Source organism: Gekko japonicus, unplaced genomic scaffold (genome assembly GCF_001447785.1).
Source record: "Gekko japonicus isolate JY-2015 unplaced genomic scaffold, Gekko_japonicus_V1.1 scaffold622, whole genome shotgun sequence".
Lineage (NCBI taxonomy): Eukaryota > Metazoa > Chordata > Lepidosauria > Squamata > Gekkonidae > Gekko > Gekko japonicus.
In genome coordinates this window covers 398,838-424,065 of record NW_015175988.1, presented here as the reverse complement: position 1 = coordinate 424,065, position 25,228 = coordinate 398,838, and the positions used below count along the sequence as shown (strand labels likewise).

At 43.4% G+C, this 25,228-nt stretch overlaps 1 protein-coding gene across 2 annotated transcripts in view; it reads right to left on the bottom strand.

Annotated features, from left to right (window-relative positions):
* Nucleotides 1–25,228, bottom strand: part of LOC107123144 (rho GTPase-activating protein 7-like) — a 221,730-nt gene that overhangs the window by 8,061 nt on the left and 188,441 nt on the right. For both annotated transcript variants that reach the window (XM_015426332.1, XM_015426331.1), the window contains exons 3-7: nucleotides 24,087–24,168; nucleotides 13,769–13,832; nucleotides 7,439–8,865; nucleotides 3,482–3,658; nucleotides 1,155–1,314 (exon numbers count right to left, since the gene is read on the bottom strand). In XM_015426332.1, coding sequence (XP_015281818.1) covers nucleotides 1,155–1,314; nucleotides 3,482–3,658; nucleotides 7,439–8,865; nucleotides 13,769–13,801 — 1,797 coding nt within the window. In that variant the 5' untranslated portion in view covers nucleotides 13,802–13,832; nucleotides 24,087–24,168. The remainder of the gene's footprint in view (nucleotides 1–1,154; nucleotides 1,315–3,481; nucleotides 3,659–7,438; nucleotides 8,866–13,768; nucleotides 13,833–24,086; nucleotides 24,169–25,228) is intronic.

Here is a 25,228-nt window from a genome sequence, read left to right as displayed (position 1 = left end):
TGTAACCTCATGGTTGGATTACTGTAACATGATTTACATTGGGCTGCCCTTGAAGACAACTGAGATGCTGCAGCTGGCACAGAATGCAGCAGCCCGATTATTGTCAGGGGCTAGCTGACGGGAACATGTTGCCCATTTTGAAACAGCTGCACTGGCTGCCAGTTTGGTTCTGAGTTTTATTCAAGGCACTGGTTATGACCTTTAAAGACCCTATCTGAAGGACCATCTGACCACATATGTTCCTGTGTGCCACCTATGGTATTCTGGCTGCTACCTGCTGGCTGTTCCTCCACTTAGGGTTGCCCTCCGGGCATTGACCAGAGCCTAGACTTTTCCCATCATGTCTATGGAACAGGCTCCCTAAAGGGGTCAGGTGAGCCTCCTTGTTGGAGATGTTTAGGAGACACTGCAAGGCTTCTTTGTCTGCCAGGGCTTCTGAGGAGGTATTCTGAGCATCCTTTTTTTCGGGGGAGGGTTTTTAAAAGTTTATTTGATTTTAATGGGTAATGTTTTAGTTATTATTTGTAAGTTGCCTTGCTCCAACAGGAAAGACCAGGCATAAATATTTTAATCAAAACCAAAATAAATGACACTGGAATTCAAATCCAGCATTTGGTTTTCTGAAGAAACAGAGTGGAAAGCAACCATTACCACACTACACCATTTTCATACAGACACTGTTCCAAGTGCTAGATCAGATGTTTGAAGGTTTGTGCCCATAAAACAACTTCCTACAATGTAAAGGTAGATCAGGGAGGATGGCTGCTGACCAATCTTCTTCCTGACACTTTGGCATTTCACGTGAATATCATTTATAGTTATGTGGGAGAACATCCAAACACCTGAGCTCCCACTGGCAGCAGTACAGTCTCTGAAAAACGAAATCGCATGGCTCTTTCTGCGTATTTGAATAAGCTGAGATACTGATATGGTGGGGGCAGAACATGCCTGCTGATATTACTTTGAGTTTTGGAATTAATATTTGACTCCAAATATTTGACCATTTACAAAAAAAATCTCAAAAGCAACATCTTAACAAGCTGCAATTACTAAATAAGAGTTCCAGAAGAGTTCCAAAAAACAAAAAAATGGCAAAAATAAGGATTCCAGGAATGTGGATGGCTCTAAAGCAACTGTAAAGCAAGAAATCTAACCTGATCCAGGCACTGGTTGCGAAGGTACCGCATGGCTTGCTGAATACTGTGTGGAAGAGGCTCACCAGTACGCTGGACATTAACTGTGAGGGGAACTCCAAACACATTTCGGTCTTTATAATCAGGGACCTTTATTCTCTTCATAAACTTTGGCACAGCCCTGTAAAGGAGGGGGGGAAAAGACAGTAATTTCAAAGTTTCTCTCTCTCTCACACACACACACGCACGTGCATGCACCCATCCCACCCACTTCTATTTCAAACTGTGGGCTGCTGAAAAAGAAGCATGCCAGCACTTCACTTGACTGAGAATAGTATGGAAAGCCTGAGTACACTTCTGAATCACAGCATTCTATTATGCTATGGAAACATGGGGCGGATGGAAGGGACTCTAAAACCAAATGGAATATTAGAACGCAGAACCAAAGACTGATTTTGTGTTTTTTACTAGTTCTCTCATCCAGTTAAACCCTTTTTAACTGATTCAACATGCGCTTTCTAATGAACAAATTCCATAAACAAACATGCTCTTTAATTCTATCAGTTTGTTGCTTCCATTGACAGATCTTCCAATTAAAGACTGATGTCCAACTTTTATTTTAGTTCAGTGTCTTGTCTTTACCTTGTGAAGCAGCAAATCTAGTCCAGTCAATATCAACATGGGCAGTATTTTGACAAAATTTAATTGATATCATCTCTCTTAAATAAATGCAGTTGACTCATTTGAGGGTTGGAAAACTGCCTCACCAGCAGTTGTCTGAATAAAGACTACTACAACCCAGGCAGGTTATAGCTGATTTGATGCATGGAGTGAATTCTTGGACATGGCCCCATCTAACGAAGATGGTCCCACCACAAATTTCTTATCTGTGGCTACACTGTGAACTGAATTATCAGTTAACTGACAACTCCCTTCAGCTTATTAATTAACCATTTTACACTGTTCGCATCACAGCTGTACACAGGGCTCTTACACTAGAATCCAACAGGCCAAAAGGTACAGGACAGCACAAGGGTGGCCATGTCGAAATCTGTTAAGAGTCAAACGCAATGTAGCATTCAATGACCCTTTATAATCTTGCTTCTTTGGGACTCTTGGGAATGACGGACATGTGAACAATGAGCTTTTTGTGTGCAAACCACTTGCTTTCGAAAGTGCTCCAAACCAGCCCCACCACCCACCAGCCTGGGTCACAGCAGGAAACTGATGTAATACATTGGCGTTTGCCAGCAAGAAGTTTTAGTCCGACAAATGACCTTTTCAAGGCATCACCCCCTTCCCCCCTCCCGCTCCGCACACCTTCCTTCTCCAGCACTTCACCCACCCACTTCAGTAAAAGGCCTTTCCGTTTGGTTTTGGCCAGCAGGGGAAAAAATCTACCCACAAAATTCAAGAACACTGCTATTTCAGCAAAATGAAATAATATGCTATTTTAAGCTGAGAACAGCTAAGAAGTATGTTAATGTAAAATATCAGCACGAAACAGCAGAACAGGGGAACGGCAAGAGCCACGTTAATTCTCAGTAAACGGTATCGCTATATAAAAAAAAGGGAAAACAACCAGGTTTATGGGAGACTATATCTGCTGTACCAAAAACTCTCCCGACCCATTTGTATTTCAACACAGTTTAAGATAGGGCATTACTGCTCTAAACATGTGCATAATACTCGTCTTGTTAAAACACACAGAAGCGGAATGCAGAAAGGGGAAAAAAACCACACATACACACACATTACGATGTCTGCTGAGAATCTGAAGTATGCAAGAATAAACTGGTCAATACTTATTTCTGTCTCTCTGAACAAACAACTTCTGTATTTAGCCCTGCTTTCATAATAACAGCCTTTGAACAGGAGGACCTTTGATGCTGGAGTTAAAATACTCTCTCTGAGTCCCAGGGAAAGGAAGGAGGAGGCTGGACTGGATGGTGAAGTAGCAGCAGAATGTGTGTGTGGGGGGGTGAATCTCCCATATTGCAGTTATGGCTGCTTTACAATCCCATACAAGGGCAATAGAGACTAGTGAATAAAGCATTTTCAAGGTCATTTATCTGATAGAAAGTGTGAAGCCACAAAACTTAAGAGGGTGTTCTTGGTCTATCATCTTTCACCAAGCTAAGCTTTCAAAGGCTTACCGGGGGGGGGTTTCTGTATTTAATTGCCCCTCCGCTGGGAATACCTAAAAGCCCTCGAGAGAAGTCAGAGCTCAGCATCTCTCAGAGGCAGTGTGTGACTCTTAAAAAATAAATAAATCCAAAGCCCGTTGGCAACCTGCAATAAAGCCCAGGTGTAATGCTTGTAGGATTTTGACTGGTCAACTATCTCACCAGCTGAAGCCATGTTTATTGGAAGGCGTGTATCTCTCCAAAAGGGCAGTTAACTTCAGGAGGGAGTATTTTTGCAGCAGGTTCATCTGCACCACGGACTGACAGTCGATCTGTAAAGATGCTGAGCTTAAGCTGGGCCGGTGCGAGGTCTGGAAGCTGTGCCATCTCATTCGGTGCCTTGAAGAGGAGGAGAGGGAAAAGAAAGACCGTTTGTGACATTGTATTTGGTAGGGGAAGATCAAAAAACCAAACTCAGTGACCTTGAAACCACACAGTACTGCAGGACTGCCTACAGGAATTATTAGCTGCTCTGTTTCAAGACCTCACATCTTGTGGACGGCAGAAGTAAGCTTTTGGTGTTTCTGTCCTACCTGGTACAGTTCATAACAGCAAAACAGACTGAATTACAGAGCCACAAGAGCCTAGATATGCCCGAGTTCACTGCATGCGGCCTGCGTTTATGAGGGTCTCCCAGGGCTTTATAAACATTTTTGTGCCCTCTTCCTGCTGGCATTATAAGCACGGGGGGAACCAAGCTCCTGAGAAACCTGCTTTGATTGTCCAGCCTCCTATGAGGACCTAGTAAAACGACCTGTGCTTACAGATCAAAGGTTCCCAAACTGTCGTAGTTAAGTGATTTAGTCTGAAGGGATCTGAACCATTTCAGTTTGAAAGGCTTTTTGGGTTACTCCAGTCAGATTCTATGAAGCAAACTTTACACTCTCAGTAAAGATTAGCTGACCATACTGTACCGAGTGGGAGGGCACAAACCAGCAATGGTCTCCTGTCTGAAGGAGGAACATACATTAAGAAGTGGGTAAGGACTCGTGTCTCCCCTGAACTAGCACTTCTTTTACTCCAAAGACTGCAGAGCAGTTTTGAGAACAACCCTACCACCCAGCCTATGATAAATTTTGGGGATAAAATTCTTAAAATTCACCAGAGGCACAACACGGCTGTAAGGAAAATCGTGATGCCACAGCTGAGAGTTAGACGGCAACCTGCATCATATGGGCCAAGAGTGTAAAACGCAAATGAACTGGAGGACCAAATTCCTTATTTTACAGATGTCACATCTATCAATAAACCAATCCCACTTCAGTTTGTTAATCATCTGGTGCAAAACTTCTCTTTTCACTTCCTGGAGTCTATCCCATGGAGGGAAAGACCACAAGACCAATGGTGAGAAAGACAGCATAAAAAAGGGGAGGGTTCCCTCTGATGCCTACTACCCGGTTTCGGCCTGTTTCAGCTTTCCAGGGTGAGGGCCTTCTGCTTGCCTCAAGCACATGACAGGGTTTCAAAGAAATGCCCGTGAGTTAAGTATGCCGACTTGCCATTAATGTTTCCTTGGTTCTGGATATCAGTGAATTGTGCAGTGTTTGGCAGAATGCCTGTGGGCCATATTGGAGCCTCACACCTCTAACATAAGCTAATGAATTATTATTATTTTAATAAGACACAGATGAAATACTTTGGGAAAACAAAGCTCAGTTTCAGAGTCTGCATGTAACTATCACAGGAAACGTTAAGGAACAAATATTTTGGATGTTCAAGTGTTTTCATGAGTAATTTCAATTTAAATTCTATGCTCTTTATGTACATACTAGAAATAATGCCCGTTGCGGAAATAAATACAACGGGATCTAGAAAGAGGCTCTGGGAGAGTGCTCTGGCTTTGGGCAAACAGTGTCAGTTTCCTGTGGCGACCTCAGCAGGGTTTAATGACAGAGTCCACTGTTTTCTCCAGAGGGACTGATCTCTGCTACCTGAAGAGCATTTGTATGTTTGAGTTATCTGTAGCCCTCACCTGGAGAGTGGTAACCATTGTTACCCATTCTCCTCTCCCCTATGAGGTATGTTATGCAACTGAAAATTCCAACTGCCTTGCGGGGGGGGATTTTGAGGTGTGGAAAGGACTGAAGTCCAATCAGCTTCCATATGCAAAAGACCAGGTTGTCGCAGCAGTTGTGGTGTGGGCGGGACCCGGGCTTTGCCTTCTGATTGGTGGCGATATATGCTGAGGAGCAGTGCTATCAGCCATACACTAAGGGAGTGCATTTTAGAATTAGAACTTTGGCACCCACTATTCAATTATATATAAGGAGAGATATTTTGTGAAGCTCTCCTCCAGGCAATTGCATAATTTGTATGGGCCTGGGTAAGTTATGAAGTGATCCAACATATGGGTAAATACAGAACAGAAAAAAAGGGGCTGGTGTAGATTGTTTGGGGATTTGTCTGAGCACCTCTTGACCTGCCTAGTTGTGCACACAGCAATTTGCCTTAAGCTATAAGAGAAACACATCGCTGCAAGACATACTGAACATTTCTAGATTTTGTCCAGGCATATCTAAATGCATTCAAGATTCTGGATTCATCTTTATTCACAGACATATTCCACCATAATATATGAAGTACTGTAAAGGGGGAAAAAAACCCACCTTGTCAAAACAAGATGAATCTCTCTCTCTGTGCTTGTGTACGCACACTCACATACACACACAGTTTCTGGAACTATTCTTATTTTGAAAGCCTTTGGGAACTGGGAAATGAATTATGCTGCTGACTTTACAGTTTGGCTGTCTTTTCTATCAGGTATGTATGTATGTATGTATTTATTTAAACATTTATTAGCCACCTTCTACCTTGGGGAACTTAAGGCAGCTTTTAATATAAAACAATGGTTATAAAACATTCAAAACGATAGTTTAAAATCTCAACTGAGACTGCTAATAAATAAAAATGAAATTAGTCAAATGCACTCCCTAAATAAAATTAGTCAAGTGTCCTCAGCTGCCTCCTGAATTGAAGGGGGGGGGGGTAGGCATACTGTTGCCATCAAGAAGGCCCTCTTTCGTGGGCCCACCAGATGAGCTTCTTTGATTGGTGGGACAGTCAGGAGGGACTCTCCCTACAATCTTAATTCCAGGGCAGAAATATACGGGAGAAAATGGTCCTTCAGACACCCTGGTCCTGAGCCATGTAAGGCTTTAAAGGACAAAACCAACACCTTGAAATGGGCTCCAGAGTGGATCGGTAGCCAGTGTTAATTGCTGTAGCATCAGGGTTACACGTTCCTGGTCTAGTTGCAGTATTCTGCACTACCTGCAGCTTCCAAACACTCTTCAAGGGTAGCCCTAAGTAGAGTGCATTGCAACAGTTCAGTCTAGGTGTAACTAAGACATGATCATTGTGGCTAGATCTGACTGAACCAAGAAAGATGCAGCTGACACACCATCCGAAGTTGGGCAAAAGCACTCTGAGCCACCACAGCCACCTGGTTTTCTAAGGTGACTGCTGTGTCAAGCAGCACTCCCCAGATGCACATCAGGGTTTTGAGGAAGAGTATAACCCCATCCAAGACAGGAGAGATCTCAAGTCCCCCGTCTGCCTTTCTACTAATCCAGAGAACCTCTGTCTTGTTAGGATTAACTTTCAACTTGTTCACCCTCATCCAGTAAGCTTTAGAGCCAGTTTGGTGTAGTGGTTAAGTGCATGGACTCTAATCTGGGAGAACTGGGTTTGATTCCCCACTCCTTCACTTGCACCTGCTGGATGACCTTGGGCAAGCCATAGTTCTGGCACAGCTGTTCTTGAAAAAGAGCAGTTTCTGTCAGAGCTCTCTCAGCCCCACCTACATCACAGGGTGTCTGTTGTGGGGAGGAGAAGGGAAAGGAGTTTGTAAGCCACCCTGAGACTCTTCTGGGTAGTGAAGGGTGGGGTATAAATCCAATCTCTTCTTCTTCTCTTCTTTATCTGGGTGGCAACTTTGTGTGTACCATTTTGTGGAAATGGTTAATGATTTTAACTGAAAGCCAACTCGACAATTCTGAACGGAAATTAACAAAGAGGTCTTCACAACCCATTCTCAAACACACCCTGTAAACAATTACCAGCTTTTTAAAAAGCCCCCTCCACCTGCTTATATCGTACCTAAGGCCTGTGCTCACTGACCTGTTTGAGCGCGTCAACGATGCCCCCACCCCAGAGTCTCTTCTTTCCTGGATTCCTGTGGATTCTTCTGCATCATTCAGAGAATTTCCCGTGCTATCAAGATCACTGGCTATTGTTCTATCATTGTCCACGTCAAGGAGAATCTGTTTGGGAGAGGAAGGGCATGGGGAAACCGAATCGAGGGCTGAATCAGAGTCCCCTTCGTCAGAAAACTTCTCTGACCACTGGTTCACTATCTTCTGCATGCCTTTTACATGATACAGAATGTCATCAAGCTCGGGGAAAAGGTCTTCGTTCTCAAGGTCAGCCAGGTCACCTGTGCTGGAATACAGGAAGGAGCCTGGCACATTATCATAAATGCTGAGGCGACTGCACATGGAGCTGGAGGAACTGCGCCTTTTCCCAATGCTCAGATCTTTGGAGCTGTCGGAGCTGTTCTCTCTCCGGAGGGCAAGATGCCCGTGCCCGTGAAAGCTTCCTGTTCTCCAGTTCACGGAGGTGCTGCTCTCTGACGGAGAAACGTTGCCATTGGAGAGTGCTTTGGGGAAGGTTCCGGGTTTGTGGTCCTCAGGAATGAAAAAGACAGTATCTTCCGCAAAGCTCTCTCTGTTTTTAAAATTCTGCTCTATGACATCGTTGAATGTCGACTGGTTGAATGGGTCAAAACCTTCTAGATACATTCCCACTCTTTTGTTGTATGCGCTAAGACTACGTGTCCTCGTGACGGGGCTTGGGGTGCTGACTGCACTGCTCGTCTCTGATTGGCTGCTGCTACTGCTCGTCTGGGTGGAATTGGAGACGCTCCTTTTCCGTACCATAGGGACGTTGATGTGATTGCCATTGAGAGCAGAGATCTCGATGCAATTGAGTTGCTTCAGCTTCTCTTCATCCATGCCTTCTTGCAGGATGGGACCACTGATAATGAGGCCAAGTTTTGAAGGGGCTTTGTTTTTACCGTGATGGGAGCTTTTAATTTTTAGGCTCTCCATCCTCTTTAAAAGGCTTCTTGTTTTGGACTTGGTGTTCTTCTCAGTTGTTTTTCCGTTGAAGCTGAAATTCGACAGCTCTTTGGGAGAAGGCAAACTGCTGAAGGAGTCTTCATTGGCCACAAGGTTGCCTGATGAGCCAACGCTAATGACGGAATTGGTTCTGGTGGTGGCTGCTTCGCTTGGGGAGGCGGCTGGATGACTGCTGCCGCTGCTGATGCTGTGGACGGAAACGATCTCTTGGTGTTCACTGAGGTCTGTCAGCACACTTTCATGGCTGGCGGCACTGCTAAGCTGAGCCTCCTCTGGGGATGTGGCGTTTGGAGTCTGCTTAGGAGGGAACACATTAAATTCCTCCAGCCTGGACCACCTCTTGCTGTCCCTCTGGAATGTCCATTTGCCACTTATTGCACAAGGCTCATCTTCATCAGAATCTTCACTCTGCAATGAAATGGGACAGCCACAATGAAGACAGTTCCTCATTACACATTTTTGAATTGACTGTCTCAACGTTAGGCTGGTCTAGACACTTCCCTGTTGTTTTGCATCAGCAGCCGAAGGCTTCCTCCAAGCTTTCTGGGTTCACCCAAGGGGGACAGACTCCAGAACAAAGGCAAAATTTGGAGGGTAAAAAGTATATGTGTGCCGAGAAGACTTGGCCTCCTCAATGGAGAGCTGCTAAAAAGTAACAAATAAATGAACAAACAGGAAGCTCTTGTTCATGTGAGGCTTTAGATGTTGCCTAGTGTCTCCCCCAAACCACTGCCCCATAGCTGTATGTATTTTGTGGCATTTCCAGCCCACCCTCAGTTAGCACTATCCTGAATACACAATCAACCAAACCCCCAAAGGAGTTCTAGAACAGGTAGGTCTAGCACAATTTGGCCTTCTGCCATATAATGGCGATAACACGAACAGTCTTCAGTTTCAGTTGTAACAAGCCCATTGAACATAAAGTAGCACCTTTTGTGACAAGCCTATGTTGAAATAAATGTGGTTAGTCTAAAGGTGCCATTTCTGTTTTGATTAATTTTTTAGAAAGGGGTACGTAACCGAAAAATTGCTTTATTGAATGAAGGAACTTCAGAAATCAATCCAATCTGCCCCCTGCTGGTCACTCCCACTAGACCTGATATGCACAGATATTTAACTGGATGCCATTTAGATCAATGAAAAATGATGGCATGCCTGAAATGTTCGACTGGAGTCCAGGAGGGCAGGGCATGTTGGCCTCTGTTGACAGGGCTTCCCTGTTTATTTTCCTGACTGTAATTAAGAGGCATTCTGAACTGTAGCAGCTTAACTTTTTACCTTCCAAGTGTGACTAATGAGACCGTGAAAGAGCCTATTAGGCTGGTGCAGTTTGATGACTCTGGGCTTTACCCAGTCTTGCCTTCTTCCCACAGCCCAGCAGCTGACCATGTAAGAATGCCTGAGAAGGGTCATTTTTTCAGACTCTGCTGCAGGCAAATATTAATTTGACTGACACTGAGAAGCAGAAGTCAGCTGAGGGTGCGCATAAATAACCATCGACGTTGCTGTTACCTGTAGCCCTTCCCTGATTACTGAAGAGGCATCGTTCAAGAGGGATGGCTCAACATACAAAGTCCATTCTGCTTTTCAAATCTGACACTAGAAAGCTTTGCTTTCCACTTAACTTGGGACCAAGAACACAGTCAATTTAATACCTTTCATTAAGAGCAACCAAAGGACACATAACACACTGTTATATGTCATTTGGTTGGTCCTAATAAAAGATACAAGAATAGTGTTCTTGGTGTTGAATTTTACTGTACAGCTGTAAGCCACTTCATTTAACACGAGAGAGAAATGTTACACAAATGGATGGAACAACTGAAACATTTATTCTTTTGGGTCCTGTTATTTGCTTTTATGTTATTTTTCGACTGCTTTTCAGCACCTGCTTCCAAACAGTTTGTAGTATAAAAGCCAAATGGAAAAGCTCTCTGAATAGACTAATGAGGGAATTACCACAGAAGAAAAGAAAGAGGAGGTAAACCTCTTGTCACTTATAATTATTTTGACAAACCTATGCTCACTCCCCTCTCTCCATGCAAACTCCTCCTGGGCAATAAGTCTGAATTTCCTTTTTAAACAACAACAACAACAATGCAATGGAGTACTACTAAATCTTTAGTTTTTCTGAAGAGAAGATCCCCCCCCAACAGAACTATCACATGAAGGTTGTGATTCTTTCAGAATTGCACTGGGCGCAGGGCCTGAAGGCAAGCACATTGCCCGGGTCATACAACCTGCCTCTGCCCTGCTGTGATTTGCACTGACAAGAATGGGGCTGATGGATAGTTTATTTAAAATTGGATTAACTGTTCACAAAAGAGGAAAGAGGAAAATGTGCGTTATTGACAGAGGTGCAAAAATATCACAAGGTGAAACATTACCTTCAAAGCAGTGTATATGTTTACAAAGTCAATTCCGGTGTTTATAGATGTGAAGAACACACACAAAAAGCAACACAAAATGTTTATTTTATTCCTTCCACACTTTCAACACAGCGAGTGGAGTCAGGTGTGGCCATATTAAAAAAAAAAAGACTACTGTTCCACCTTCCTCCCTTTTGTTTGGTTAGACTAGCGTGGTGCCCCAGAGACCTAGCTCCTGCCAACCTAGCAGTTCGAAAGCAAGAAATTGCAAGTAGATAAATAGGTACCACTTCGGTGGGAAGGTAACAGCGTTCCGTGCGCCTTGGTGTTTAGTCATGCCGGCCACATGACCACAGAAAAGTCTTTGGACAGCGCTGGTTCTTCGGCTTTGAAACGGAGACGAGCACCGCAACCCTAGAGTTGGACTCGACTGGCTTTCAAGCAAAGGAAACCTTTAGCTTTACCTAGGGTTTTTCTAGCTCTGTTGTGATTTTCCCAACCTGTTCTGGTACAACCTTTCCTAGACAATCGTACCCAAAGTAGGTGTGCAAGGAAAAGTATGGATCGCTGCACCTCTGTGTCTGTGTTCTGCATCATTTCCCAAATGCCACTGGTAGGCTTTTGGTCAAGTTTTTTAAAAATTATCGGTCGCAGGTTGTTAAAACACTACAGCAGATATACTGACAAACCAGTAACAATAAACCTCCCTTGTCCATTGGTGGCAATGGGAAATGGCCAGCAGGAGAAGAAGACAAGGAGAACATCTTTGTGCGGAAGCACTGTTGCCTGCTGAATTTTTGCTGAACGTTTGGCCATTGTGTTCTGTTGGTCATCAAAGTCAGGAGATATAAAGGAGAGCTGTGCAGATGTAACTGCCCATGCCATATATCTAATATGATACTGCACCTTTCTATTTCAGAGGTGACAATCATGTGTTAACAGTCGAATGTGGAAGTTACTGTGTGTTTGAATGCTTGCACAGAAGTGGCACTACTCCCAGGTAGGCGCATAAGTGAAAAGAAGCTCTCCCTTCATTCTCTCTATGGCTGACAGTGGTTAATACTGATTTAGAATGAAGAATTTTTCCTTGGATAGCAAAGCATCAAAACAGTATTTATCTAGCAGAGAGGTCTTGTGAGTACCAGGTGATGCTAGTCTGTTGCAATTCTGAGGCAATAATCTTAAAAAAAAAAAAAACTCCTATTTTGATACTGGCAGCGTTAACATTTTAGCATATTAAACCTCATGCTGCCGATTACTGAATTTTAGTAATTCTTGAACTCTGATATTTTTAAAGCTGAAAACTGGGAATGGGTTCCACTCAAGACTAGTGATCTTACTTCAGCCTCTACATTTTGTGGCCAATTCCTGTTTACATATAATCGATGCTACATTAATAATGATCACCACCTTTGATCATGGAAACGAGAGCAAATATGCTGTACCTTTTCATTAGTTGTTTAAATAAACTAAAATTAGGACACAATCTCCGATGGCATGTAGCTCTGTTAAAACCAGTTAAGTCCCATGTGAACCTGCCCAAAGTTAAAATCAGACAGTGAGAACTTCCTTTGTATTTATTTTGAAGCCAGATTAGCTTCTAGAAGGAACCAAGCCTTTTCAGTTGCTGCTTTATAGTTTGTAGGTGGTTCATTTAAGCTCCCTGTCCACAGCATTCCACAAACAACTGAGCGTAATTTGGTTTTGTTGTGCTTTGGGAAGTTAATCCTTATCGTATGGCTATAGATTATTTAGCTGGATGGTTTATATGGATTGTTGTTATTATTGTAATATTAATTTTTAATTGCTTTTTGTGGCCTGTTGAAAAGCAGTATGGAAACCCCACAAATACATTTATGAAACACAAGTGGGGATTTTACTTTCGACTTCAATGGCAATCAAGTAATACTCATCATCCTTTGGCACCTGTTCAATGCTTCCTGAATGCCCCAAGGCAAGAGGACATAAAATGGCTCTGTCAAATAACTGTGTCATATTTAGAATGAATGTTCCTATGGTCAGGCAGCCCTTTATTGTCTAAGGTTATGCCTCACTCTGTGCAAGGCTTTGGAAGAAAGCCCCACATTACTCAATGGAACATATTACAAAATGTCTGTACATAACATGGCAGTCTTGATCAATGGACAAAAATTGTATGAGTGCTGCTCTTGCACAAGATAATAGATGAAGAAGTTATTCAAGAAAAAGCATTTCAATGGATCTTGTTCAGGATTATCTTGTGTCTTTAAGTGCCTGTCTACTACTAACATTTCCAAGGTGCTCTACAACAACCAGCATGCTAACTATCAGTACCCCCTAGGGTTGCCAGCCCCATCCTCTGGAGGGGAGGGATCCCCTGCCGCCAGTCCACGCCCCCCATTGCTGATTAGCTGGCCGATGGGGGGGGGACTTAACAAGGACAAGAGCTAGGCCCAGGCTATGTTGCTGGCAACGTGATGACATCACTTCTGGTATACACATCACTGCAACACTCTGGTATCTGAACAAAAACTCTGTGAAAGAAGCCATTTTTTACCATAGAGTTTTTGCCCAAATACCAGAGCACTGCCATGACACTGCAGTGTGATGGTGTCCCTTCACAGTCACGCCAGAAGTGATGTGGCCATGTCACCAGCAACATAGTCTCCCCCCGCCACTGGTTGGCAGAGGGACCTGGCAACCCTAGGACCCCTCCCAATCATTCAATGTGGCCCATTCCATTCTTTGTGGAAATCAGATTCTTTAGTACCAGGAGCAGGTACTAGACCTCCATATTGTGAAATGCCATCTTCATGCAGAGCCAAGTGTGTCTCGCTTATTTTTAACCTTTTTTTCAGCAGGCCTTGGTCTCAATGGGGCTTACTCCTTAACAAATACACATGGAATCGAGCTGCAAGAATATCAACCAAGGCAATTCCCTCCCGTGCTTGAAATGCACTTACCCATTTCCTGTGTGGACTGATTTCTAGCTTCATTGCTGCACATTTGTTTAAAGTATTTAAACGCCTACAGAAGAAAACAGACAAAATTAGCAGTAAACTTGGCAGTCTGCGATATGGGCTTATTTTGAGCCCAGGATTATTGAGCAAGCTCTCTCTAAGCTTATTTACATACAAATGGACAATCTCAAAATAGCACTCGTTATGCTAAACGAACACCACATTACATCAGCTGGATTCCAGAGTTTGTGAGGCAGGTGGGATGTAGACCCAGGAGAGTAAGAGCAAGTTTTCCTAAATCAGGTTCTTATGAGGCTCCACAATAAAGGCGAGCTTGTTCAGTGGGAGCCCATTAAACTGGGGTAACTCTAGTGCAGTCATAACTAGCTTCTTGTTCTCCTAGTGGAAAACTACAAGTGCCTTCCAGGGACTTAACTTTTTTTTTTTTTTACATCCTGCACTCATGCATGAAATAAGGAGTAAATAATCTAGAATAAACTGCTTGCCTCTAACTAGGCTTGGAAGTGACCATTTGTGGGATGCCATGCCAGATCCCTTAATACAGTACAATTTCAGACACACCAGCACTGAAGAGATGGAAAACTGCTACTGCTGTTTTAGCAATTATTTACTACAAACAGTAGGGTAGGACTGTGAACATTCGGAAGCACACAAATTTTGATTTCTCTGGAATGGTCAGACAACTTTCCATGCCGTAAGATTGTCACACTGTGTTGTGAGTTACCTGGATTTTCCAAGAACTCCATCTCATTAAACATGCCAGCATACAGTGCTTCCTGGAAATGAAGCACTATACAAGTAAGGGAAGATAACTGCAGCTGAGACACTGTGAGGCACAGAGCTGACCAATGTGGGTACTGCTCTAGTTCCATGTTGTGGAAAAAGCACAGATGTTCTAAAACCATTTCAAGATGGTTTAACAGTCTGTATTATCTGCAAAAAGCCCTGGAAAACATAGCATAGGAAGGTGCTTGGAATTATGATGGAAATCCTTGTCCACTTCACTAAACTACAAATTGTCCTTGCTTTTCTTGGACTGAAAGTCATTGCACTTTAGACTTGCGGTGCTGACATGCCCAGATTAGGGGCAGACTGGCCTTTTTATGCACCAGGAATAAACTGAGGCAAGTGGTTTAAGATGTTGGGTGAAGATGTTCAACTGGTGGGCTTATACCTCACAGTCACAACAGGCTGAGGGGGCCCCTAGGGTGTTGCCAAAACCACAGCCACCTCTTGGCTTTGCTCACTCCAGGGCTGTTTTAATGTCTGTCCATTTCCTGCCCAGGCAGGCTGAATGTGGAACATCTACATTTCTTCATAGGTGCAGCACTCAAAAACAGCAAGTGAACGAGTATGCCAGAGGAAAAGGCCAGAACTCTTCCCTTTGATAGTTAGTTTCTTACACACAAGGAATACTTTTCTTTGCATAGAGAAACGTTTATCATGCAAACCCAAATCTGCAGCCTCAAGTGGTTCTGCCCAGGCACAAGCTTGCTACCTCATGTGTTGTTTCTAGGGTTGTCAGTTTCCCCCTGGCCACCGGTGGAGAAAGGAGGGAGGTAGCGTTGCAAGATCCAGGTGGGGAAACACCTGGAGATTTGGGGGTGGAGCCTGGGGAGGACAGGGACCTCAGTGAGGCACAATGGCATAGAGTCCACCCTCCAAAGCCATCCATTTTCTCCAGGGGAACTGATCTCTGTAGTTTGGAGATGAGCTGTAATTCCGGGCGATCCCCAGGTCCTACCTGGAAGCTGGCATCCCTAGTTGTTTGTGAGAATGATGCCGAAAAGGTGCATTGACATCTTTGAATAGCAATTGCCAACTTTTGCAGACCCAGGATCTGCCTGATTCTCCATAATCAGAAGATTAACAAAAGTCCTAATGATAGGAAGTGTGCACTGCAATCCTAAAAAAAGAATTCTACACTGGACAAAGAAAATACTTTCTGCCTGAAATTGGGTATGCACTTCTGCCTACCGCTGCTTACTTTCATCTTCCCCGCCCCTAGTCTACCAAGCTGAAAACCTCAAAGGGGGAAACTAATTTTCAACCCATCAGGTGCCTATATTGTTCTTTTCAGCTTGTAATATAATTATTTTCATTATAGCCCCAGGTCAGCTCCACTAATCTCTCTGGCAAAAGAAAAAAAAGAATCAGAACCCTTCCTCCCTCACGTACAGTTTCTCTCACACAAAGATTGCTACACCATGCACAAAAAAATTAAACAAAATGGATTGCTTAAAAAAATGCAGGTGTTTAATTAAAACCAGCACCCCAGGAAATACATATTTTAACAGGTAGGTTGAATGCTCGTTCGATGCATTCGTTCATGTATATTATTATCTCCTAGGGCAACTCTAATGAACAACTGGAGGCCAATTAGAACTTTCCACGGATCTCTACAGACTCAGGATGCTGAAAATCATGAATGATAAGACTCACTTTCCGGAGCACATACAGCTTTGTCTGATACTGATGCGAAGGAAAACCAAATTATCGTTACCCCCCAGTTAAGTGCATACACAAGGAACTGGACCCTACGATGCCTTTATGTTAAGTCCTCCTTTGGTGGGGGGAAGATTTTTTTTTTCTGATGAAGGAAAATTTGGCAGAAAGGAGTCAAAGGATCCAACTTGGGGGAGAGCAAGAGTCAAATCCTCTCTCCCCCAGTTACCCCCTTTTACCTCCAAGAAGCCAGAAATAAACGCAACGTGCCCATGTGAAGTGATGTAGGCATGTTGGGGACATTGGGTACCATAGAGTTTTGCCCCAAAACCAGAGTATTGCCACCCGACATGCCTACATCACTTCCAGGTGACATAGGCGCATCACAGAGCTCCTCCCTGCTCCCAGAAAGTTCCCTCCCACCCCCTGCCAGCACGTCGTTGGAACCTGGCAACCCTAAGACCAGAGCAGCTACCCGCCTGAAACTTGGGGGAGTGAGTCATAGGACTGAACCCAGGACCTGCAGTTTGGCTTACTTCCTTTAGATTTTCAATATGGCATCCATCGACACTTTACCTACTGCATCATTTATCTTTATCTTTCACTTTAACAATGTAAAAACTATCTCCCCCCCTCCCCGCTTGCTGGAGACATGTCTGATTAGCTGCTGGCTTTTAGAGTTTCAAGGGCAGAGAGCCATTTTCTCTTCTTCCCCAAAGACTACGTGGAATTCAAAAGCAGCTCCATTTAATTAATTTATAGGGCAAACCTACGTAGAATTGCAGCCTTCTAAGCCCATTGACTTCAAGGATATTAGAAGGCTATAACTCTTTTCAGGATTGCACTGTTAGCTTGCAACACCTCCGACATAAAACCTCACACACAACATACAAACCAGAGGCAGAGGTCATTTCAGGGGGGATCGCAGGGGATCACAGTTCCCCCAGGTGAGGTACGGGGGGGCGGGGCACATGACGAAGCCCCGCCCCCTGCTTCCGGCCGCCCCGCTTCCGGCCCTCATTCAGCCAGGAGGAGGCAGGAGAAGAGGGAGGGTAAGTTGCTTCCTCCCTGCCTCTCCCCACCCCTGCCTGCCTGGGGCCAGGGAGGGCCTTCGCGGGGCTTCCTTGCACTCCCGCCGGCCGGGACCGTTGGGGGCAGGGTGTGTGGCCTTATGACACACTTCCGGTGATGTCAGGGTGTGTGGCATATGCTAATGAGTTATGCTAATGAGTTCCCCTAGCTCTTTTTCTACGAAACGACCCCTGACCAGAGGCCTTTATATTATGGCCTGAAGCACCCCCCCCATTTCTGTAACACCCAACCTGATGAAGAGTTCTGAAGAACTTGAATGCTTATACGTTGTTTTGCAATATTCTGACTGGTCTTAATAAATGATATTAAAGATTTTTTCCAGTTACTGAACCCTTAGAATAATCTCTAAGTCACAGCTGACTTGTAAAGACCCCATAGGGTTTTCAAGACAAGAGATGTTCAGAGGTGGTTTCCCATTGCCTGGCTTGGCATAGCAACCCTGGAATTCGTAGATGGTCTCCCATCCAAATACTAACTAGGCCCAACCCTGCTTAGCTTCTGAGATCTGATGAGACTAGCTAGCCTGGTCCATCCAGGTCAGGGCATGTTGCTGTATAAATTTTATGTACTACAGACAATTAGGGTTGCCAGGTCCCTTTCGCCAGCTGGCAGAGGGCTGGGGAGGATGTTCTGGGAGTGGGAAGTGATGTCGGCATGTTGCCAATGATGCTCTGGATTTTGGGTAACATTCCATGGTAAAATTGGCATCAGACCATAGAGTTTTGTCCAAAATCCAGAGTGTCACTCCAACGTCACCGACGTCACTTCAGGGTGACACAGGCACATCACAAATGGCAACCCTAAAGACAATGGTGTGATACTTAATAGTCTTGCATTCCTTTTACCAGCACATGAGAACTGCACTTTAATGGGAGCGGAACTTGAGTACAGAAGCCACGTGGCTGCCACTCACTTCCTTCCTTCCTTCCTTCCTTCCTTCCTTCCTTCCTTCCTTCCTTCCTTCCTTCCTTCCTTTTCTTCCTTCCTTCCTTCCCTCCTTCCTTCCTTTTTTTTTTTACAAAATGACCCCTGTATGATTTTTCCAGTTTTATTGGGAGGTTAGTTAATTTTAATTATGGTAATTTATTATTAATGTTTGGCTGCTATTTTAGACTTTGAGGGGGGGGGGTCAAATGGAGAATCACACAATGTAATGTCATCACATACTGAGAACCAGTAGACATTACATGGGAACACAGGAAGGTACCTAGCTGTTGCCTTTGATGGCAGCCACACAGTTCTAGAAGTGGTTATTTAAACCCCAACTCAAAAGCTAAATGTGTGACTAGGGTCTGGTAAAGAGACATCCTGCATGAAAGTTCCAACAATTATCACTCATCCAGTTATATAAGTGTACTCTCCATGCAGGAGAAACAGGAAGGAGCCCATATTCATTGACTTAGGCTTGACAGCTATGGGATGGGGAATACCTGGAGATTTTGGGGGTAGAGCCTGGATAAGGTGGGGTTTGGGCAGGAGAGGGACCTCAGCATGGTACAGTGTCATGGAGTTCACCCTCCAAAGCAGCCATTTTTTTCCAGGGAAACTGGTCTCTTTTGTGTGGGGATCAGTTGTAAAAGCAGGAGATCTCCGGGCCCCATCTGGAGGTCCTTTGACCAAAGGAACCCAGGTTTAATCTCACAAAGTCTGGGGACATCCTGCACTCCTGGTCTTTCGTTTCTTCTTGAGGTAAGAGGGGTACGAGACCAAGGCCTGCTCTCATTCTCTCCCTAGGTACAATCCCAAGGGGAAAAGCCTCAGAGAGACTCACAAAACATGTTTAATTTACAGATTACATAAAAAAAAAACCTGACCAAAAATTTCCAGCCATCCAATGGAAAACAAGTTTAGAACTACATCTCTATGCCTTTGTTTTGTTTTTTAAATAAAGATCTCCTAGTTTAAATTCCCAGTTTTGTTTAACATAAACATTTGTGAGTTTTACAGCATTATTCTTAATATATGTTTTATCTAGTTGAAACCTGTTGCAGTGGTCGCATTTAACTAGACCAACCACTTTGATCTGTCAGAGAAAACATATTTTCCAGCCAGCTTGATAAGAGTGTCTTTGATTTCACCAAGATTATACTGTAGACTCCTCTTTCAAATAACCCCTGGGCAGCTGAAACAGATAAGTGTGGAGACTGTGAAAACTACTTCCTCAGACGTTCCTTTTAAAAAGAGAAAATTCACACACTTTGCAAAAAGGCAGGAAAAAATAATGTAGAACTAAAGGAAAGAATCTTCAAAAGGAAAAAGGAACACAAACTGACGGGGAAGATTTTTTTTTCTTCCCTGCCAAAGTTTTAAAAGTTGCATGAGCACTCCTGCAAGAATGATACAGTAAGTAAACATTTGTGGTCTTGAGAAAAGATATGAGGGTGGTGGAAAGTGCCATCAAGTCACAGCCAACTTATAGCAACCATGGCCCTGTTCACACGCCGAATTTGCCACGGGAGATCCACGAATGCTGGGCGGATTTTCAGGGCGCGATCACACCACAACATCTGGCAAGTGTAGCACACCTGTGGCGTGCCACTGAAGCTGCACAGTTAAAAAGTATCTCAACAAATGTACTAGCAAATGGTTTGCCATGGGCTGCTGATGGAATCGTTCCGTGTGATCGCGCCGGCCCACGGCTTCCCCCCCGGCTGTCCTCCTTGACGTGCATGTGCTGACGGACAAAACCATGGTGTGCCGCTGTCGCATCTGATCGTGTTCTGGCGGGTCTAACTGCACCGGCACAAAGAGCCACGCCTCTCCCCCGTGTTATCTGGCCCGTGTGACCGGGGCCCATGTAGGGTTTTCCAGGGCCAACCCTATTTAGCTTCTGAGAAATGCTGTGATTGGGCTAGTTCGGGTCATTGAGAAGATGTATGCACTTTAAAAATGTCCTAAACAATTGCCACCTCTGCCATCACAAACACTAACTAGTAGGAACCTATGATAAGGGTGCTGATAGTAAAAATTGCAGCAAATGTGCCAGTTGTTGGTGGAAATTAACTTTATGACCAGCGAATTATTGCTCTTTAAGATTTCCCCCCAGTAACATATAAGCTGAAAAAGTTCCTTAGATATTGCTTAACAACTGAGCAATACCTGCATGTTCATTTTGCAATGAAACAATAGTATGAAAAGGAGATACAAATATTAATATGCGATATAGACTTGAGAAATCTGCTGCTAGAATTCCAAACTTCTCTCTGAAGCTATGAGGACCAGAAATCCACTTCTGAAGAAAGCCCGAATCCTAGAAAAATCCAACAAGAACCATTGGGGCTACGTGACGTGCTTGAGGATTCCAACAACAAGCCATGAATTATGCCTGACCCTACCACTAATCACAGAGACTGGGGATTTATTTTTAAGCCTTTATTTAGGGGTACTTATTTAGGCAAAATTTTTCACATGGTGATTTATCACTTTAGCTTCACCATGGGAACCATTTGCGTGAATTCTCATGTGGGAAAAGAAGAAAGCTCTTCAGAAAATTCAACATTTATTTATTAGATTTTTATTCCAGCCTCCCGCCAAGAAATTCAGAGTAATTAGTACAGAGTGTTTGATACTAGTATAGTACAGTATATTTTAATGAAGTGGAAAGAAAGACTTGATGGATAATGCTCACTTCCTGTCCAAGATCTAATACATACTTGTATTAGAAATAAAGAAGGATTTATTCCCAAGTCAGCCTGGCTATGTGCCTGGATAATTTTTTTTACCTTGAATTACCCAAATGCATTCAGCAAACTGTTATTTAATTCATGTCTACTGCAGGATGCCTTAAAATCAATCCATGTGTCCATCCTGTGGCATAGCTGCCACCCAGAACACAAATCTGAAGGCATCACACCATGTAATAAGTTACAGAGCCATTTTGCATGAAGATCCCAAGAGCTTCATGTAACTTTCAGCCATGGTAGACTAAGAAAGACCACTTGGTTAAATTGATAATAATCCACTTTTTAAATCTGACTAACCATAGTGTTGGTATATATTTACAGCCACAATGCAGTCACAGATTCACATCAGTCAAATTTAACAAGGAGATGGTTATTATTAAACCAGGCTGGTATACTTACAGTACATTTCAGTTAACTATGCTTCAAGGCCAGGCTCCTCCCAGTTTCACAGTTCTAAAAACAGATGTGTAAAGTAGGCTTGCCAAGTCCCCCCGGGGGGCGGGGAAACCCCCGCCCGAGAGGCCCGTTACCCGCCGCCGGCAGATTGGGCCCCGGGGGGAACCCCACCCCAAAGCATGCGACGTGCCCGGCGTCAGCACGTCACCTGGGAGTGACGCAGTCGCGTTGGGCACGTTGGGGGGTGGGGCTGCGGTCATCTGAGGGAAAACTCTATGGTTTTATCTTGGATGACTGTGGCCCCACCCCCGGCGTGCCCGACGTGGTTGCGTCACTTCCGGGTGATGTGGTTGCGGCGCGTGCGCGCACAGACTCCCAGAGCAGCGCTGGAGTTCCCCGCTCTACATACAGCGAGGACTTGGCAACCCTAGTGTATAGCTGTGAATGAAATGCCTGTTCAGAGCCTGCTTCTTAGTGCTTACTTACCTTCAGGCTCTAAAAGGAATGGATGAAGTTTCACAACTCCCTACTTGGATGCCAGACTGTGGGGCTATTCAGTGTTAAGAAGGGAATTAGTAGAAGCAACAACAATAGTGAAGGTCAAGACTGAAGCATCATTTGATTCTCTGTGACATACAGCTGTCTTTGAATTGCAACACCAGGAGGAAGCTTTCTTTTTCATTGCATTTCAATCCTATTTCTCATTCTACAGTTTTAACACTGCTCCATGCGCTGAGAGAGACTACAGCCCAAATTTCTTTTAAATTTGTTACTGAAACTACACCAGTTTGGATGAGTATGGCTCCAGCAGTCAGTGTGCACCACTGAAGATAAGTTCTCAAGCACTATCTAGAGAACTTTTCAAGACACACAATTGAAAAACACTTTACAAATAGAGGCTCCTTTACAAATAGAGGATATCTGGTAGATTAAAACTTGAATCCTGATGCTTTCTGGTACATAATCAATTTCTAATCTTTGCTATACTGCAAATGGAAATTGCATTGTTATGAGCTTGATCCTGGTTTGTATTGTTCACAAAAGCCCCCCACAAAAAAACAGCAGAGCAACGGAAATGTGGAAACCAGGCTCTAGAGTCACTGAAATATCTGCAGACATTTGAACAACATAAAATTGTATCTGCATTGGCAAAGCCACCACAAGGCAAAATGTTTGGACGTTGAATACTTCATGAGTGGTTGTTGGACTGGATATTAACAGAGATCCGAATGCTTTAGCATCTCTTGCAGAAATCCAAATTCAGAATGTATCCTTTTAAGTTTCAGTTCAATTCAAGATAGTCTTGTCTTACAAATTGCCACCGGATTAACCGTGGAGGAGAGTGTCATGCTCTTAAAAAGGTTAAAACGAGATCAGTTTTGCAAATAGTAATCCTATAGATCCATGTCATGTGCGTCACTACTGCACACTAGGTTCAGTTTACAATATGAAGCCAAGATATAACGATGTTTTTTCAGCAACTAAAGGATGTTTTTTCCTTTATCAAAGGATTCTGCTGGCAGATATCATCCCATAAATGACTGCTTACTTTTCTTAAAACTTACAAGGCCACACAAAAATTTATGCATTATACTAATGCATTATACTAAAAATTTATGTGGATTTATGCATTATACTAAAAATTAATGATCTTCCCTTAACATGGCATTTAATGGCATGACCACATTAAAAAGATCCCTAAAATGAAGACTGCAGGCCTACCTGTATCATAGTATTTTCTCCACTAATCATTCCCCCTTAGCAAAGCAGGAATCCTCCCGATGTGGGTACAATGAACGTTCAAATAGACCATGGGAGAAGGCTGGGGTAGGTTCCTGTATTCTGTGTAGAGTACACAGTGTAGGAAAATATATTTTGAGGGAAAAAACAAACCCTCTGCCAACTGTAGCTTCCTCATCCATGTACCAGCATGCGCCAAGATGCTTTCAAATGTGGGCAGAATGACAGCAGTACACACATGCTAGCTTTGAGCAAGCAGGGCTAGGAGATAAACTTAAAGGGAAGCAGGCCAAGCAATCTCTTGCACCTAAAGACAGCTGTTTTCCTGTCACTACCAGAAGAGCAGGCAAGACTCTCTTGCACCTAAAGACAGCTGTTTTCCTTTAGACACATCATATGTGACACTAAACATGTGCTCCTGAGCACCAGTATACGACTTTGCTAGTTATTTTGGATTTGCAGGTTTTTGCTGCTGCTCTTTCACATCACATCACCGCCTACCTGATCCTTTTAACTGGAGAAGCCAGGGATTAAACCTGGGACCTTCTGCATGCCAAGCAGATGCTCTGCCAGTGATGGAAAACCATAGCATGGGGACAAAGAGCTGTGTGAGGCCCTAGTATTCTAATCTCCAAAAAACAGAAGCCCTTCCCAGCCCTCCCCTAGTATATTAGTAATTTCATTTTATTTCTTGATGGATAGAAACTTGCTTGTAAACCAAAAGCAGGAATTCTTAGATGTGAAGTTCTATACATCTTACGCTCGCACAGCAAATGCAATGAAGCCACTCAAGAGATTTTAACTGTGAAGAAATGGTCAGAGCCCATTCAATAACAATAAATATTCTATGATTTCTTTGGATTATGAAGACTATTACTGGGCAAAAATTATACTCTCAGAAGCTACTCTGCTTCCTTTCGCTAAAGTAACGTTTCGCCACCTACCTGCACAAGGCTTCAGTGGCATCTCTGTCCAAAAAGTCGTGCTCTCTCTTGACTGAAGCGATGTCAATGGGAAATATAAGATCTGTAAATATCAAGGGCGACAGGCGATCAAGCAAGAATATTATCTGAAAGGACATCTACTTCTAAGTAAATGGAAGAAGGGATGCACCCACTGGAGCAAAGAGATGAAGAAAAAAACAATGGTGCAGTGGGAAGACAATTTGACTCCAATATAATAATAACTCTTACACGATTCACGTTGTGCTTCCTCAGGAGATTGAAGAAAAAAGTTAATATTTATCTTTTAACTGTTTTTCTACATTATTAGTTGAAAAACTAATCAATTAGTTGAAAAACATATCAAAACATTGATAAAAATATGTTTTGAAAGATAGAACTTCTGAGCATGTACAAAACCTCTTAATTATCAAGAGCCACCTAAAATACTGCTGGGATTTTAGCAGTATTTTAGGTGGTTCTTGACCATTAAATGTTTTCTGTACATGCTCAGAAGTTCTATCAGAGAGGTTCTATCAGTTAAAAGATAATCATTAACCTTTTTTTGTCTTTTATTTTTTGACATACGCATAGATCTCCCTGAGGAAGCTCAATGCAAAACGCATAGGGATTATTATTATATTGGAATAACATGGTCTCCCCACTTCAAAATAACTAGCCATCTCAAAGTCATGAGATACAAGAAAACTGACTCCTGAAAGGGAAGATTCCCTTCAGGCAGGATGTGTCACCAAAGCAGGTTTATCATTTTCATGCACAGGACTGGCAATGGATGAAGCTTATGTTGCTGGGGTGGGGTAGGGGGAGCCAGAGTGTAGCAAGCCAAGTACATAACTGGATGAGCTGTGAAAAAGGTTTTGATGATGCCTTCTAGAGCAGGGGTGGCCAAACTCTACACATAGAATAAGCGTCAGATGTTTGAGATCCACAAGACATGAACAGATATAACCCACATGTTTCTATTGAAAAATATGCAGATGTGCTTTTTATTAATATTAAATGAGACTGCCAAAAGTAAAAACAAAGGGGTAAAAACAGATATTGATAATGATATTTAACTTTAGATGGGGAAGGAAGGGAGGGAGGGATTGAGGGATTGAGGGAGGGAGGGAGGGAGGGAGGGA